The sequence below is a fragment of the Tricharina praecox genome, assembly GCF_024521635.1.
Source record: "Tricharina praecox strain CBS 144465 chromosome Unknown BZA05scaffold_14, whole genome shotgun sequence".
Taxonomy (NCBI): Eukaryota; Fungi; Ascomycota; class Pezizomycetes; order Pezizales; family Pyronemataceae; genus Tricharina; species Tricharina praecox.
The window spans coordinates 461,423-477,921 of record NW_026250416.1 but is presented as its reverse complement, the minus strand read 5'-3'; the positions used below and the strand labels follow the sequence as shown (position 1 = coordinate 477,921).

Sequence of the window (16,499 nt, the reverse complement as noted above, 5' to 3'; positions counted from 1 at the left end):
GAAGTTGAAGGTGAAGCCTGAGAGTACTGTACACTTTCTTTTGATGAGTTTAATCTTTGTTTCCGGGGTTAAACTCTGATTCGCAAATTATCTGCGTGGACACATTGACTTTGACAGCAGGATCTGGCTCAAGGTGTGGTCCGTAATCTTCTGCTCTCTCCAGCGCGATTCTTCTCTTGCTCATCCACCCTCCCACCCCACTACAGCGAATAACCCGTATGGCTACCAGTACGAAGAAACCACAGGGCAACCGAATCCCAGAGTCTATTACTGGCCACAACTTCACCGCGATTCTCTATTGATGTACATCACGATTAAATCGTCCCGTCGAAAACGTCCCTAACCCACTCCCCCACGCCTTCCACCACCTCCTTCGTGACCTCCCTCACCCTCCACACCTCGGTCGTATTTCCCCTAGGGATCTTATGCGTAAAACTATGTCCCACGCCCTCAACCCACCAGCCAACGACCTTCCCGCCATCACCACACACCTTCCTCCAGCGCCCCTCTCTACCCACCTCCTCGCGCCCCCCTCTAAGCGCCACAACATCCTCAACCCACCGCTCGCACTCAGCAGCGAACATATCCCTCTTCCCGGCAACGACCATTACCCTCGCAGGCAGGGTTTCCGCCGCCACGTGGAGCGCGGGGCTTAGCAGGGGATCATCCAAGCGCACGCCTCTCGCACCGCCCCACTCGAACGCGGGCTTGAAAAGCCACATCGTGTGATCAACGTCCTCGTGCGGTAGGCCTACACACTCCTCGTCAAACGTGAGCGTGCAGTCAACCTTTGGATACCACGCGACTACCGCGGCGAACTTGCAGGTCTCGCGCAGCGCGGGTAGGCGGGCCAGCGCAAGGCTGATACATCCGCCTGCCGAGAACCCGCCCACGACGATCCGCGAGCGGTCGATGATCTCCGCGTACTCGGGGTCGGAGAGGATGCACTCCACTAGCAGGGCGCAGTCGTGGATTGCCGTTGGGAATGGGTGCCGAGGCGCGTGCCGGTAGGATATGGAGGCGGTTAGGCACGAGAGTTGCGACGTGAGGCGGCTGCAGAAGAGGGTGTCTTTCCGAGGCGTCCCGTACGTGAACGCGCCGCCGTGGATGTTGATGTATAGTGGGAGTTTGCGGCCGTGGAGTGGCGGGTAGGTGGTAGGGTGGTAGAACCATACCGGGCGGCGGGAGGGGGGGTAGGATTTCTTTTGGGTGGGTGGGGGGAAGAGCGCTGGGAGGAAGGGAGGGACGAGAGTGTATGCGAGTGACCAGGTAACTTTGCAGAAGTAGAGGAGCAGTAGGTAGAAGGCTTTCTGGGGCAGGGTCGGATTGGGGATGTAGGTGCGAGGCATTGCGCTAGATGATGGTCTGCGATTACGAGCTCGGCCAATACCTGTGGTACATATCCGTGAAGCTGAGGAGATGTTCACGGTATATCAATGTGGAAGGCTGTCTGTGTGACGGGAGTTCTTCAGCCCTTCAGCCGCAGGTGGTACAGCTCAACTTGCATGCATTGAGAACAGGAAATGTCGTCTATGATTCGCAGAGAGATCGGGTGCGGCGTTACACGAGGTCTGCTGTCTGCCAGCAGAAGTTAGAACTCCAGAGTATTTTTGCAGCTTTATGTATAACCACTTGGAAGTTGGGTATGTGGAATCTCAGGGCAAGGGTTGACGGCCCACTCGTCATAGGCAGGCTGACATGAGATAACTAATCGCAACTTCCAAGCCCCATTCGGGTCCATTGCAATTGCCATTGAGTCTTGTCGGGATATGTCCGAACAAAACCGTAGCCGGCGGACATTGGGTTCCGTCCGGAGCGTGCGGGTTGTGTGCGGACTTGCAAGTCCGATCCGGCGCGGCCGCCTGAGCCTAGTTACCGTAGCATAGTCGCTGTCGAGCCGCCGTGTGGTGGGGTCAGTGGGGTGGGTGTTCCGCCACCCCAGTTGCCCGAAACTCAACTTCAACGACACCGCATAAGAGGCCCTCATCCCCCGCGCCCCGCCATCGTCGACTTCACAGCCAGCCAAACACGATGCCAGCGCACTTCGCACTCCGCGCGGCGACACGCGCACGCCGAAACGCTCTGCGGCCATTGCAGCAGGTGCGTGCAAACTCAAACCCGGCGAATGGAAAGATTCCCGATCGCACGTTCCGCGGACAACTCTACGACTCGACCGCGAGGAGAGTACAGGAGGAGAAGGCGAGAACCGAGACCAGACTGCTCGCTGGGAAAGTCCAGGGTGCTCGGGCGACGGGCGCAAGTAGTTCTACGCTGGCGGGATTGTTCGGTTTGCCCCCTACTTCCTCCGACCCCGATCAGGATTCGTCGCGTGTGCTGATGCGAATCCCCGTGCGAAGGTATGGTCTGCATCGCTGGCGCATTCTACTACCTCGGCAGCGCCTCGGCGGTTGCACCACCGACATCATCGACCTCTCCGCTATCAACACTCACCAAGCCCTCGCACAACACGAGCAAATCCAATCTCGAAGCGTCATGGGCCGACTTTGTCACACTGCTGGGGGCGGAGCACGTCACCACATCCGCCGAAGAGCTCGAGCGGCACTCGGGCAGCGACTGGAGTTCGTTCCACAACACGGGCTACACGCCATTCCTGATCCTGTATCCGTCGACGACGGAAGAAGTCAGTGGCATCGCCAAGATCTGCCACGGGCGGCGGATCCCGATGACGGCATACTCAGGCGGGACATCGCTCGAGGGGCATTTTGCGCCTACGAGGGGCGGCGTGTGCATCGACTTCCGACGGATGGACAAGGTCCTCACGCTGCATAAGGCGGACTTGGACGTGGTTGTGCAGCCGGCGGTGGGCTGGGAGCAGCTGAACGAGGACCTGCTGCAGGACGGCCTCTTCTTCCCGCCCGACCCCGGCCCAGGCGCCATGATCGGCGGAATGGTCGGAACCGGGTGCTCGGGCACCAACGCGGCGCGCTACGGCACCATGCGCGAGTGGGTCATTGCGCTCACCGTCGTCCTCGCCGACGGCACAATTATCAAGACCCGCCAGCGGCCGCGGAAGTCCTCCGCCGGCTACGATCTCACCCGGATGTTTATCGGCTCCGAGGGCACGCTCGGACTAGTGACCGAAGCCACACTCAAGCTCGCCGTCAAGCCGCAATCCGAATCCGTCGCCGTCGCCTCCTTCCCCTCTATTAAAGCCGCCGCCGAGACGGTAGCACAAGTGATGGCGACCGGCGTGCCCCTCGCCGCCATCGAGCTCCTCGACGACGTCCAGATGCACTGCATCAACGAGTCGGGCACCACGTCGCGCAACTGGAAAGAGGCGCCGACACTCTTCCTCAAGTTCACAGGCACGCCGTCGGGCGTCAAGGAGCAGATCCAGCAGGTCAAGGCCATGGCGGCAAAGCACGGCTCCAAATCGTTCGAGTTCGCAAACAACCAGGTGGAAGCGCATGAGCTGTGGAGCGCACGGAAGGAAGCGCTCTGGAGCGTTATGGCAATGAAGCGCAACGATGGAGATAAGGTGTGGACCACCGACGTCGCTGTGCCCCTCAGTTACCTGCCGCAGATCATCGAAGAGACCAAGAAGGACATTACGGATTCTGGCCTGCTGGGCTCGATTGTCGGCCACGTGGGCGACGGGAACTTCCACGCCATCCTGCTGTTTGGGAAGCACGAGACTGAGGTGGCGGAGGGCGTTGTGCACCGGATGGTGAAGCGCGCGATCGAGATGGAGGGGACGGTGACGGGCGAGCACGGCGTGGGGCTGATCAAGCGGGATTACCTCCCCGAGGAGCTGGGCGTGGAGGCGGTCGATGCCATGAGACGTCTCAAATTGGCGTTCGATCCGCTGTGCCTGCTGAATTGCGATAAGGTTGTCAGGGTCGAGAAGAGGAAGGCGGATGAGAAGACACATGTATAGAGAGAGCGGTCGTGTATGATATCTGGGTTTTTGCGTTTAGATATCGGTCCTGCGATAGAATATAAACCTCGAGGATGGAACAATGATGTTTGCCGTTACGGTGTTCTATCCAACGCCGCAACAAGTACCTGTCACCCGTCGGAGCCCATTCACAACGCACATGCCGACGGATCGAGTCCGCAGGTGAGACGACCACTCTTTGCCGAACCCCTCCGCCGTACACATATAAGACCAGAATCCCGACCCCACCTCTGACCTGCCAGACCATCCACCGCCTCGCCGCCTCGCCGCCTCGCCGCCTAGTTACCAACCCACCTACCCCAAGACCAGCCATCGGCGTCTATCACGCCTATATTACCGTAACAGCGTATCAGCGTATCAGCGTATCAGCGTATCAGCGTATCAGCGTATCCCAGCGTCTATCATAGTACTCCCTCCGGACTCCGAAGGACGTCCCAAGCCACGTTCCAAGCCACGACTCCACTAGCCACAAGCCACGGCTCCACATCTGCCTCCAACATCTGGACCACCATCGCCTGCAAGCCCACGCCCATTTCCAAGCCCATTTCCAAGCCTATTTTCGATTTCCAAGCCCAATCCAAGCCCATCTCACGCCCATTTCCACGCCCGATTCCCAAAGGGCTTAAGCTTACATAGGAAGTGGGCGCAGCTAACACTACTTCCTCTCATGTGGGCGCACCGTACCGCACCGCACCGCAGCGACAACGTCGTTGGTACTGTGGAGTGCTGTAGAGTCGAGTGGCCATCGGAGTTCCGCGGGCTCCCTAGGTAGAGTATCTACATACCCAGAACTTGTGTAGAAGCCCTAACTACTACTTGCCGGGTTCCGGGTCCACCCCACCAAATAGCCCACACCACCAGTAAGAGAGAGGGAGACAAACCGACCGAGTGCGTGGTTGGTCATCAACAGCTGATGTGTAGCTACCGATGAATGAATGAACGACAGAAAGTGAAAGCGAACCTACTCTATCTCCCTCCTTCTATCCACCAGCTTGGGAACAGCCTACAGGAACAGCAACGGATAGGATAGGATCTACAAGTAAACAACGGGAGATAGCCGAGCGGCAAATCCCATCCACCACCACCACCCTCTTACTCTACACATGCAAACAACTCCTTCTTGGGGTGGGTGGGTTCATCTCACTGCTCAGGCTGCAAGAAACGCTAGACGCTAGATAGGGTGGATTCGACCCTTTCGACCCTTCCATCTCCACCTTGAGTCCACCTGGAGTCCACCAGCAAAAATCCACCCTTTGCAATAATTACGGGAGATCCCTGCCCCCTCCAAGTGTCCACACACACACACACACCATCCCCGCCCGTTGAAATAACGAAGTACCGAAGGATCCCCACATTCCATCCCAAGTCCGAGTCCAAGTTCCAACGCTGGGGCCGCCATACTTGTTAACCACCACACCACACACACACCACACACGCGCAAAACACAAAACACAAAACACAAAACGAAAGAGCTGTGTAGAGGTTGTGTGTCTATGCAAAAAAGATGATGATATTTTGTTCCCCAAAGTAAAAGCCAACCCAACCAACAACCAAGAAGCCCCCGCCATGATCCAACCCATCTCATCCCCCCATCCCATCCCATCCCATAGTTACCCCCCAACCCCACCCCGTTACGCCCGCAAGATGGCTATGTTACAAAATCCAAAATCCACAAAAACAACAAAAAAAAAGGAAAACGGAAGACCGCAGATGATAATAATATAAACACAAAAAAAACCGGGGAAAAACAAAACGTAAAACAAGAACCAGCCCAAAACAGACCTAGAAGATTTTTTGGAGTCCAGTAAGTACCTACATACATAGAAGAAGGGAGTGGGTTAGGAAATATACAGGTTCCTTTGCGGTTCGAGTCCCTTTCTCGCACCGCCGAACCAGCGCATGTGCGCATAAGAGAGAGAGAGAGAGAGAATACATAGTATGCAAGAAGCAAAAGGAAAAACCCCGTGAGATGATGGAAAACAACCCGAGAACAAAACAAAACAAAAGCGGTGAAAATGACAAAGAATACCGTAACCGTAGCCGTAGCCCCCCTTCCCCCTATTAAACGATGCGAAGAGACAATGAGATGGTTGGATGGATACACAAGTTCGGCCTAGGAGATGGGTGGTGATGATGTGGGATGCCGTTATAGAGATAAATGAAATTCAAATTCACGGCGATGAATGTGTGTCGCGAGGAGGACGGAAGGAGGGAGTGAGTGAGGAGCGCGTCGGCCGGAAGGGCAAAGGATCTATGTGGCGAAGCGGCGCCGACGACGACCCCCATGTACGACGGAGGGCGATGGTGGTGGTGGTGTGTAAGGTGACGGTGTAATGGGATGTTGATGCGAGAAGGAGCACTTCTGACCCGAGCGAACGGATGCTCCCTCTAACAGCCGGACTTCTCGACCAGCACTTCGGGGCACAGATCCTCCTTCTCCGTCCAATCCATCGAGCACCCATCATCGTCCTCGAGAATGCTCGGTAACTGCGGTGATTGTTTGTTGAACGAGTTGGGGCCGCCCGACAGCATTTCCCTGCGCGGGCGTTTTTTCCGTCTCGAACTCTTGTGGATGCGATCACGATCTCGTTTGTGCCGCGTCGAAACGAACTCCGCGCCGGCGTCGCCGCTGCTGCCACATTTTGCAGCGTCCTCCTCTGCTAATCGCCGCGACGTCACTCGTCGTAATCGTGGTTGGCGGAATATGCGCCCAGATTGCGTGTTCGAGTGGTAGTTCACGGTGGAGTGACGCTGAGTCGAGCCTGACCGGCGGAATGACAACGTCAGGATGGAGATTTCTCCGTCCGCTTCGTCATCTTCGTCGACTGCCAATTCGTCGGCGACGAAGTCAACGGTTACGGGAAGAACGAGTGGTGGGTGTTCGAGGACCGGTGGTGGTACTGGTGGTGGTACTGGTGGTGGTACTGGTGGTGTTATTGGTGTTGATGGTGCTATTGGTGGTGGTTGGTAAACACTTCCGAATGACCGATCGAGATGCTTGCTTTCGTATGGTGTTTCCGACAGCAATGTTTCAACGGCAGGTTTCCGTTTGGTTTCGTCGCCTCTTTGAGGTAATTGCGATTCGGTATTGGTGTTGTTGTTGGTGCTGTTGTTGGAATCGCTCGACGTTGTCGTCGTCGTGGTCCGGGCGGCGTGGTGGTGGTGATGCGCTCGGCGACGAAACAGTTCGGCATCGATTGCGAGAGGAGGGTGCAACTCCGACAGGAGCGGCGCCCACATTTCGTCGTCCGATGTTATCGACTCAGTGTCCTCCTTCTCCCGCCATTCCCTTTCCTCGTCCTCTTGATTCCGCGCGGCGGCGGCAGAGTGGTTGAGGTGGTTCATCCTGTCCTTCCTTCCGTCCTTCCTTCCTTCCTTCCTTCCGTCCTTCCTTCCTTCCTTCCTTCCTTCCTTCCTTCCTTCCTTCCCCTCGCTCGCTCCACTCAAAGGGAGAGAGTGAAAAGCAAAGAGGTGAAACGGCGATCCAAATCCAAACCTACGCAGGCCCGACGACGGCGAGACGACGGCAAAGACAATAGCAACCAAGATATCGGGATCCTCGTTCTTCTCCTAGTCTTCTCCGTGTGTATTGGTAAGCAAGAGAGGAGAAGGGAAGAAGAAAAGTGAGAGAGAGGGAGGGAGGGAGTAAGAGAGGTAGAGAGGGAGGTAGGTAGAAGAAAGTCTAGGTGAGGATCAGGCGGTGAGAGAGACTGACGCGAGCAGTCCCCAGACTTCCCGCTACCATGGAAAGGAGAATTGTGGTTCGTGGGAAACAGCCAGGATAGGTCCCTCCAACAACACCGTCGAGTCGACCACCACCACCAGCAGCCCCAACTTCGCAGTGCAAAGAGAGTGGCATCGCTGCTTGGTCCTCTTATTTTTTCCTTTTCTTTTTCTTCTTTCTTTCTGCTTTCTTTCTTTCTTTCTTACTCTCTTTTCTTTCTTTCTTTCTTTCTTTCTTTCTCCCCGAACCGAGGGGCGAGGGGGGGAAAGTGGTTGGGCTGGAACAAACCCTGAAGTGGGATGGGATGTGTTTTGTGGCGGATTTGATGGACCAAAGCCAGGCATCCAGCAGGCTCGCGGCAAAGCGGAGTCTGGTGGTTAGTTACATATGGTAGAGTACTTTAGGCTGCTGCTGCTGGGAACATGGCCATCATCGATTTGCATTAGAGTTCCCGGCAACGCGCTCGGTACCGGTGGGCGGGAGAAGCGAGCGAACGAACGAGCCAGCGAGCGAGCAAGCAGCGTGCCTGCGGTGCGGTGCGGTGTGTCCGGTGAAGTGAAGTTACATGGTACCGACCTACGCAGACCTCCCACGCTGCCTACACGTTACATAGATGGATCCTCTAGATTCCCACCGGCGATTCGGGATTCTTCCGTACACACATACACAAAACCTCAGTTTCAAAATTCCGCATCGCATGCCTGCATTTTTCCTCCGGAAAAAAATATGGCGTAGATGTGTAGGCGTGCAGCCGCCACAAGCAGTTAGCCGGATCAAACGATTGAAACTCGTTTATTCCGCCCCCAGATTTGTGGATGTGTGCAATCCACCGCTAACGATGGATGGTTGCGTAGAGTACTGGCACGATGGATCCAGACACAAGTGTGCGCGTACCGTAACCGGCCGGGTGAGGAGGGGAATGCCAATGCGAACGCCAATACTCTAATGTGAATGCCAATGTGAACGCCCAGTGTGAACGCCTCCCTCTGGCTGTGTGGAATTTTGATTGAACAGTAGTTAATTCGGTCAGGACTCAGGAGCAGGAGGAGGAGGAGATGGACTCTTTCCAATTTCGCTGTATATCCGAGATTCCGAGTATGTAGGCAACTAATCAGTTTGTAGGCAAGTACCTGATCCACATGGCCTTCCGCTCCCTGTGCATCTGGCACCAAAGGTCTCTTGACATATGCTCTAGTAAAGGCTTTGACACGGCTACTGCCGTCATAACTAATAGTCCCTTCCTCACTCAGCGTTCCAGCGCGATGATTAGTTGTTGATTTGATTGGCGGGCGGCGGGCTTCCTCAAAACGTCCGAGAAAGAAAGACAAGAAAAAGAAAGAAAAATGAACGCAAAAAAATGAGCTCACAACGTTTACTCTACCTAGAGAGAAGAAACCAGGTTCATCCGGTTTCACAGCTGGGCTGAGCTGGTTGCTGGCTGCTGGCATTCTCCTTTCTGCGCACATGATCGCACTCGCAGCGGAACCAGATTATGTACATACTGACCTTCCTCTTCAAAATAAGCCTTTATGTATCACATGTAGAAGTATGGGCCTGGTTCGTCCGACCATCATGGCCAATGGGCATAACTACTAGATTGGGGGCTGAGATGTTGCAACTTGCAACTTGCAACTGTTTATCTCGCGTCGCGTCCAACAAGACACCCACCCACACTGTCCACCCACACTCAAAACCCAGAACGCCGCGCACGGTTCGAATTCCCGCGACTCGTTCGCCAGCCAGCCAGCCAGCTGAGCTGAGTGGCCAGTGGTCCGTGGTGGTGGTGGTGTCATATGCGACCCATCAGGCATCGAACCAGACCGGACAAAAAATGATCAACTGGATAGTTTCCTTTCAAGCCTTTCCTTTCCGCCACGTCCCGCGCCGCCCCCGCGCCGCCGCCCCCATCCACAATGCTTGGACAGGCGCCGTGTCAGTAGGGCCAATACAATTCTAATTCGCTACTGCGGTTGCGGTTGCGGTTGCGCTTGGGAAGCGGAAAAGCGGAAAAGGATCAATCTTGTTTGCCGCGAGGGATGTTGATTGACTACTGTATGCACCCAGATACGGTAACCAGGTAATATATCGTGAGGGTACCATACAATCCGCCCACCGCCCCGTCGAGTCGAGTCGTGCCCCGTCGCAACCTACCGACACCACATGATCCATCACAAATGGCCCTGTTCCAACTTCCAACTTCCGTTCCGTCACCACGAATCACACCCAGCCCAAGTTCCCAACCAACCCCAGTGACCCCTGTGCTTCTCTCGAGTCTCCCTCAAGGCTCAGACGCAAACTCATCCTCCTGCCCTTTCGTTCGTTCGTCGGCCCTATCTGGAGTACCTACTCTACTGGGTAGTTAACGAGCAAGAAAAACAAGGGACCATGCAATAGGCAATAGCAGTAATAATAACCGCACCGCGGAATTGGACGATTGGTGTCGGAGGTCGAGGTCGGGGGTCGGGGCCCAGGGGGGGTATATATCACCCACCTACTATCGCCCTCTCCCCGGCCTCTTGGATAGGTATGTATGTATGTAGGGGGATCCTGATCGAATAGAGCACGGACCAACAAATCGACAAGCTGTGCCGTTATGCATAACTGCCCGTGTCCCACAGGGCCACAGATGCTTTACCTACGGCTTCAATGTTCAATGTGGAAGGTCTTGTGCAAATCAAATTAATAGAGTACTCTACGTTGCTTTTCTTCGCCTGCTCTTGCTGTCCCTTGCATGATCCCTCGTATGTATGGATAATACGGATAGTACTATGGAGGTATGGATCGTGGAGATCGGGAAATCGGAGTGTGCTGATTTCTGGCAGGATAGAGACGATGCCAACAATATCAGCTATTATACTACCGAAGTACTCTACATGGGCCAAAGTCATGAGAATTTGCGAGTGGAATTGGGCTTCAGCCTCCGGCACCAAGTACACAACTGCCAGTATGAATCCTGACTTCCCGCGTACCGTACCGTACATGCGCGCAGCGACGCAGCAGGGCAGGGGGGTTCCAACTTCCCAACTTCCCAAGAACCAAGTACCTAAGTACCTAGATGATCTCTCCAAATCTTCGAGTCCGTTGCGTTGCGTTGTAACTACCACTTAGTAGTAGGTATCCGTATCACAACCCCCGAGTGCCAGCACCAACCGACTTGAAAGTGCCACAGGACAGGAAAGGACAGAACATGACCTGAGAAACGCGGCCGCGGCAGAGGCGGCCGCTCATTCTAGCCGGAGCAGTCGAGAGTCAAATCGCTTCTACACATCACGGCCCGGGCCCGGACCCCGGGTCGGCTGCTTGCTGCGACTTTGCAACTCTGCGAGGGAGGCTGACCGGGTGATGTTCCAAGTGCGGCTGTACACACACACGGTAGCAATGTGGTATGTATGTAATCCCAAAAGAAGTCTAGGCAGTCTAGGCAATCACTACTATGTCTCGGAGCAGACCACGCGAGCAAGCACCGAGCAAGCACCGAGCACGAGCACCGAGATGGGAGGGTATCGACCCTAATCCAGTTTGGGCGGGACCCTGGATGCTGCGGCCGATTGTGCTCAAACGAGAGTAGAGTAGAGATGTTCCCTCCCTATGTATGCCAGAGCTCTCTCGTAACAAATACTCGGATCGATAGACAGTGGCAGGGCAGGGCAAGGGCAAGGGCAGGGCCTCCGCCGCCGCCAGTGCGGACGACAGGCCGGCTGCTCTTCACTGGACACTTGACACTGGACGCTGGATGGTCGGACTGGACAACTACCTAGACGGTCGGACTAGACAACTAGACGGTCGGACTGGACACTGGACACGGAGCACTTACGCAAAACGTCCGACCGTCTAGTCACCCACCAGTGAAGCCGGGCCCCTCCCCTCCTACCTCTTACCTCCTACCTCCCCCGCAACCGCGGAGATATTCTCCGATGTGTCAAGATGTCTCGACTACCTTAGGCCATATGTAGAGTAGGTGGTGTAGACACACAGATAAACGTTGGTCGTAACTAGATATGTACATACTAGGAGGTAGCGGGCATCTTCCTTCCTTTCAGGAATCAGACGAAGCGGAACGAAGAAAACAAAACAAAACAAAACAAAGCAAAGCAAGCAAAAGGAAACAAAAGGAAAGAAACCAAACCAGAAGAAAAGAAAAACCAAAAAACCAAAAACCAAAGCTAACCAACGATACGCAGCGGGAAAGAAGGAAGGAAGAAGCAAGAAGAGAGCCTGGGAACCATGAGTCCGTGTGTGCAGCTGAACCATCGACCTGCCTGGTGGTAGTCATGTAGAGTACCCATGCCATGCATGTGTGCATGCTCTCTCCTCTCCCCTCCCCTCCCAACGAGGCCCCGGCCTCGCTCGTGCTCCCCCTCTGTCTGCCCTGGTCCCTGGAACCCAAAGTTGCTGGCTGGTTGCACTTGGTCCCATCGCCGAAACTTAGGACGGGAGGCACGATATCTAGTAGGTAGCTTTTGGGGCGGCTAACCAGAGTACCCAGCCGCTGGGCAGTGGGAGGTGAGAGGTATACACGGGCCTCGACCTCGTTCTCGTGCTTTCCTGGTGCTCGTGCTTCGCTGGTGCAGTGGTGCCTACGAGCTTTCCAGCCGGGCTGGTTGGCCAACAGGCCGTCAACAGGGCCCGCCCCATCAGGCCGCCCACTACCTATTCGAGCCGGCCAGTTTGAACTTTGTAGAGCTTTGCTGTTTCGGACTGTACTCTACATACCGCGAGAGCAAGATAGTTACTACAGACCCGGTCTGGTTAGCCAGTGTCGTTCGGCAGGCAGGACCAGTCAGCGGCTGGTTGAGCGGGCTGGCCGCTAGTGGTTGGTCAATATGTAGGCCCAGCCGTCTGCCCGGTTACCGGTGAATGCTCTGGTTAGCTAGAACTTCAGTCCTTCAGGTGAGGAGGGAGGTACCTATAGTACCGTATGTATCTATCTATCAATCGCAAAGCCAGCTGAAACTCCGGCAGCACGCACCGAAACCGGCCCAGCAGTACCCAGTAGCACCCATTAGTCCCAGTAGTAGTCTCTATCTTGTTTGGTAGCCATCACAGCCTCGGAGGGTATCCGATAACCGAGCCGTGTCCAAAATCATAGCTATGTAGAATATCATATATCGCTGCAGTGTTAACCAAGTGCTTGGGCCACAAATACAAATCCAGAGTCGCACTCTACTCTACGTATCGTACGTTTGTAAAACATAAAAAAAAGTAAATTATGTCCGCCGTGGCGTATGCACGGCATGAGTATGGTGGAGTCACGCCACCGGAGTACCTACAGGAGTATGCACATACGCAAGTACGTACATGTGATACATTCGACTGAGTCTTGCCCTGTCAAACTCAAACTCAATGCCACGGTTTTTGCACTTCTATGTAGAATACTCTGGGCATCCCCAACTTTCCAACCGTTCTGGGTTTTGAGCTCTGACCTTTGTAGGTAAGAGGTTATGGTCTGGTTCAAAGCTACTAGTTAGTGGTTAAAGGCCGCCTGGAACTCTCCAATGTAGCCTTTTCCCGTAAGACCTCTCGTCAAAACTTTCCCTGGTATTTCCATAGTTGCCCATGTTATTGTGCCAGGCCTGCCAGTGATCGGTGATGCGAGCCCCACGAGTCACGCTATACCCGATAACAGATCGTTCGTGCTGTTAACCAACCTCATTTCGACGAAATCTGATAACTGCTCGGCGAAAAGCCCCGGGAGCAACAAATCTGGCGAACCGTCGTCGAAGGCACAACTAAGCAGAGTGCAAAACTATGTAGTAGGTACCAACATCGTCAACCACATAAGGCTGGTTGCGCATGGAGGCGTGAGACATTTACATGTGTATCCATATCCATATCCTTTCCGCAGCTCCCGTGACCAACAAATTCTCCATGCGAAGACGGGAACCAGCGCTCAGCAATTGTAGATTATGGTTACCCCGCCGGGGGGTTGGTTGACTCGACCAGTCATCGAGAATCGGCCCAGATTGTCACGGCGCAATATGCAAGCGCATTGCATGCATCGAATGTCCGGGCCGGACGGAGAGCAATCTCTGATTGGCTGAACGTCAAGTGCATGGTATGTGTGTGCGTGTGAGTGTGCGTGCGCAACAGGAAGAACAGCCCCAGATATTTTCGCTCCCCGAGCGAGGAAGCCGCGACGGAAATGTTGTTGAATTGTTGTTGTTATTCTGCTTTGTTGCTCGTGGAGGTAGTGGTGGTGGTGATCGTTGTGCGCGGGCGCGAGGGTGATGCGAGAACATGTCAGCTTTAAGATTAGGTGTTTACCGCAACATCCCGTCTGATGTTGGTCTCACTGTAGCTATGGCAGCTATGGACACATGAGCACTGACTGGTTAGGAAAGCTTCTGGAATGCCAAGTGTGGGGCGGAGCTTAGGAGTAAGACGCCGTAGAGGGAAGTTTATGGCCGGGGAGATGCATAGACGCTGTGAACCCTATTTGCGAGTAGGTACCCGCCTCGCATCGCATCCCTGCGTACACTGTATTTAGTTCCAAGGGAGTTGCCTGGTAACTGAACCTAGTATTTACACACACAGCATGCATGCTCGTTCGTCCGTCCCGAAGAAACTGCCATGTCGGTGCAGCAGCGGGCACTTCACCGGCCCTGGGCAAGGGTACCGTGGTATACCATCGCACGGCGGGGAAATACCCGATGGCTGGCTCTGTACGGGCTCGAAGACCTGCATCGGAGGACATATCGCACAGCGGCAGAGCCTGCGTGGGATGCCGCATGCGATGCAATGCGCAGTGCGCGATGGCGACGGTGGGTACGCTGGAATCGAGTCGAGTCGATGGCACCAGCATGCTCCAGTACTGAAGAGTACATGTGTACCGTGTTCATGGGAGACCGGAGGATTGAGGTGGCTGGCTGCATCCATAGCAAGATCCTTGGGTACATACCATAGTCAGTATCTAGTCAACCCCGCACCCAAAGCGTCGACAAAGCTGAAGATTGCCCGCTACCCAGAAATCTATCCGTGCACGGCGCAGTGGCCCATCCCATCAGATGACCCTCCCACCCCTCCCCCCAGTCTGACCGGACGGAAATTGGCCCTCGATTATCTCCTCTCACCCCCCCTCACCCGCCTGCTGAGCGCCGGAGGCTAGCTATCCGCGCGTACCCTTCCCGCGAAAAGTATGTATCAATGGGCAAACGGTGCCAGGCTGCGGATGATGGTACATGCAAGTGAAACGCCACGGTACATACGCCGGGGCCGATACCAAATGCGAACCGGCTGGGAAGTGAGCCTTACCTAGGGTTCCGCGTGTAGGTATCAGCCTCGGCATGGGCCACATGGCGCCGGCTGGTGCATTGCATTACCGGCTTCCGCTGCTGGCCCTGAGCTCCGTATTCGGCCTCGATTGCTTTCTGCTTTCTGCTCTTTGCCGCGTGTTTCGGGGGCCGTGAGGGGGTGTCGTCAGACAGGCGCTGTAGGCTAATGAGGGGGGGGGAAGTGCTTCTCTGGCAATGCTGGTAGAGCAGGAAGGAAGGAAGACGAGCAAAAGCAGACGGGTGGCCTTGCTTGCATATGGGTATGGGTCCCGCGCCAGAAGCAGCGGGATACGTCGCCCCTAGATCCCAGTCCTGTCAGAGAGTCATCACTAGTTTGTCGAGATACCGGTACATTTGCTGCGGCTTCCCGTGTAAAAAACAAATACTCGGATCAGAGCTAGAGTTGAGGCTACCGTGGAGCGAGAGGCTTCGGAGAAGGATGAGAAGGAAGAGGAGAAGGAGGAGGGGGAAGAGGAAGATGAGGACGAGGAAGGGAGGAAGAAGAAAGCATATGCCAGCACCCAGTGCGATGCAGCGGCCATCAGATACCCCATCTGACCACAACTCTGTACATAGCAAAGGGTGTATAAATCGTCTTGTGTTTCCCATGATTGACAGGCTCATCGACTACTTGGCTCAGCAAGACTCCTCTCCGGAAGCAAAGAACCTATCCATCCATCAATATTCCTTCTTCTGCTGCGGCTTACTTCGGGCATCACTGCGTGCGATCCCTCGCCCAACCTCCAGCCCATTTTCCTGGGTAGATTCCCGCGGACATCCTCCTCCTCTTTCGCGGCCACCCATCTTCTTCGTTTTCGTGGCCATTCTTCTCCTTCGTGGCTATCCTTCTCCGTCGTGGACAGTTTTATACACCAATCCGCCAGTCTTCCCACCAGCAAGTTGGTCTTCCAAGTTCCAACCAGCCAGCGCCTCGATCTCGCCATATACCTCTCTCTTCCACCGTGACCGACTCTCCTACTCGTATCCACCCTGCAGCACCAGCAACACCTGCAGCAGCACCATCACCAGCACCGCAATGTCCCCCCCACCGCCGCACTCAACCAACCACGCATCCGTCCCCAAGCCCAATCCCAAGCCCAAGCCCAACCGCGACTCCGGGATCTCCATCCCAGCGTCACCCACGTCCCTATGCCCCGCCTCACCCGCACCCACGACCTCCGACATCCACAACAGCAACCAGCACCAGCAGCTACCGGACACGTCGCCGTCGCCTCCCCCCTCTCGCAGCGAAAGGCTCAGCCGCTCCCCGGTCATGACGCGGTTCATGACGATTGATCCAAACGACTCGCCGCTGCGCTTTGAGGAAATGGTCGCCATTAGAGAGGGTCGCGTGAGACTTGGTGAGGATATGCTGGAGAAGCGCAGGAGGGAGATGGATGCGGAGGATATGGATGAGGGCGTCGGGGGTGACGGGGCAAGAGGAAGAGAGGGAGATGGAAGCCGGGTTGGGAGGGAGTAGAGTAGCATGGAGGACTGCAGGCAGCGAGGGACTTGTTTCCTCCCCGTCTGTACTTTAACATCTAGGTGTGTTTTTTGGCTTGTATGGATGCATGGATACGTGTGT

At 55.3% G+C, this 16,499-nt stretch overlaps 4 protein-coding genes across 4 annotated transcripts; 2 read left to right on the top strand and 2 right to left on the bottom strand.

The window, feature by feature from the left end:
- Positions 1-62: 62 nt before the first annotated feature.
- BZA05DRAFT_400039 (Alpha/Beta hydrolase protein) lies at positions 63-1,601 on the bottom strand. Its single transcript, XM_051483854.1, has one exon. It carries the CDS (start codon positions 1,347-1,349, stop codon positions 315-317), a length of 1,035 nt encoding a protein of 344 aa, XP_051338923.1. The 5' UTR covers positions 1,350-1,601; the 3' UTR covers positions 63-314.
- A 305-nt stretch (positions 1,602-1,906) lies between these two features.
- Positions 1,907-3,993, top strand: BZA05DRAFT_474456 (uncharacterized protein). Its single transcript, XM_051488126.1, has 2 exons — positions 1,907-2,287; positions 2,358-3,993. The coding sequence occupies exons 1-2, from the start codon at positions 2,032-2,034 to the stop codon at positions 3,896-3,898; spliced, it is 1,797 nt and encodes a 598-aa protein (XP_051338922.1). The 5' UTR covers positions 1,907-2,031; the 3' UTR covers positions 3,899-3,993.
- A 2,314-nt stretch (positions 3,994-6,307) lies between these two features.
- Positions 6,308-7,264, bottom strand: BZA05DRAFT_419220 (uncharacterized protein; the record flags this gene model as incomplete). Its single annotated transcript, XM_051485570.1, has 1 exon — positions 6,308-7,264. One exon carries the CDS (start codon positions 7,262-7,264, stop codon positions 6,308-6,310), a length of 957 nt encoding a protein of 318 aa, XP_051338921.1.
- Positions 7,265-15,602: 8,338 nt separating this feature from the next.
- BZA05DRAFT_453983 (uncharacterized protein) lies at positions 15,603-16,394 on the top strand (the record flags this gene model as incomplete). The annotated part of the gene is made up of 1 exon (XM_051487506.1): positions 15,603-16,394. A coding segment is annotated over one exon (792 nt), but the record flags the coding sequence as incomplete, so codon positions are not given.
- Positions 16,395-16,499: the final 105 nt, after the last annotated feature.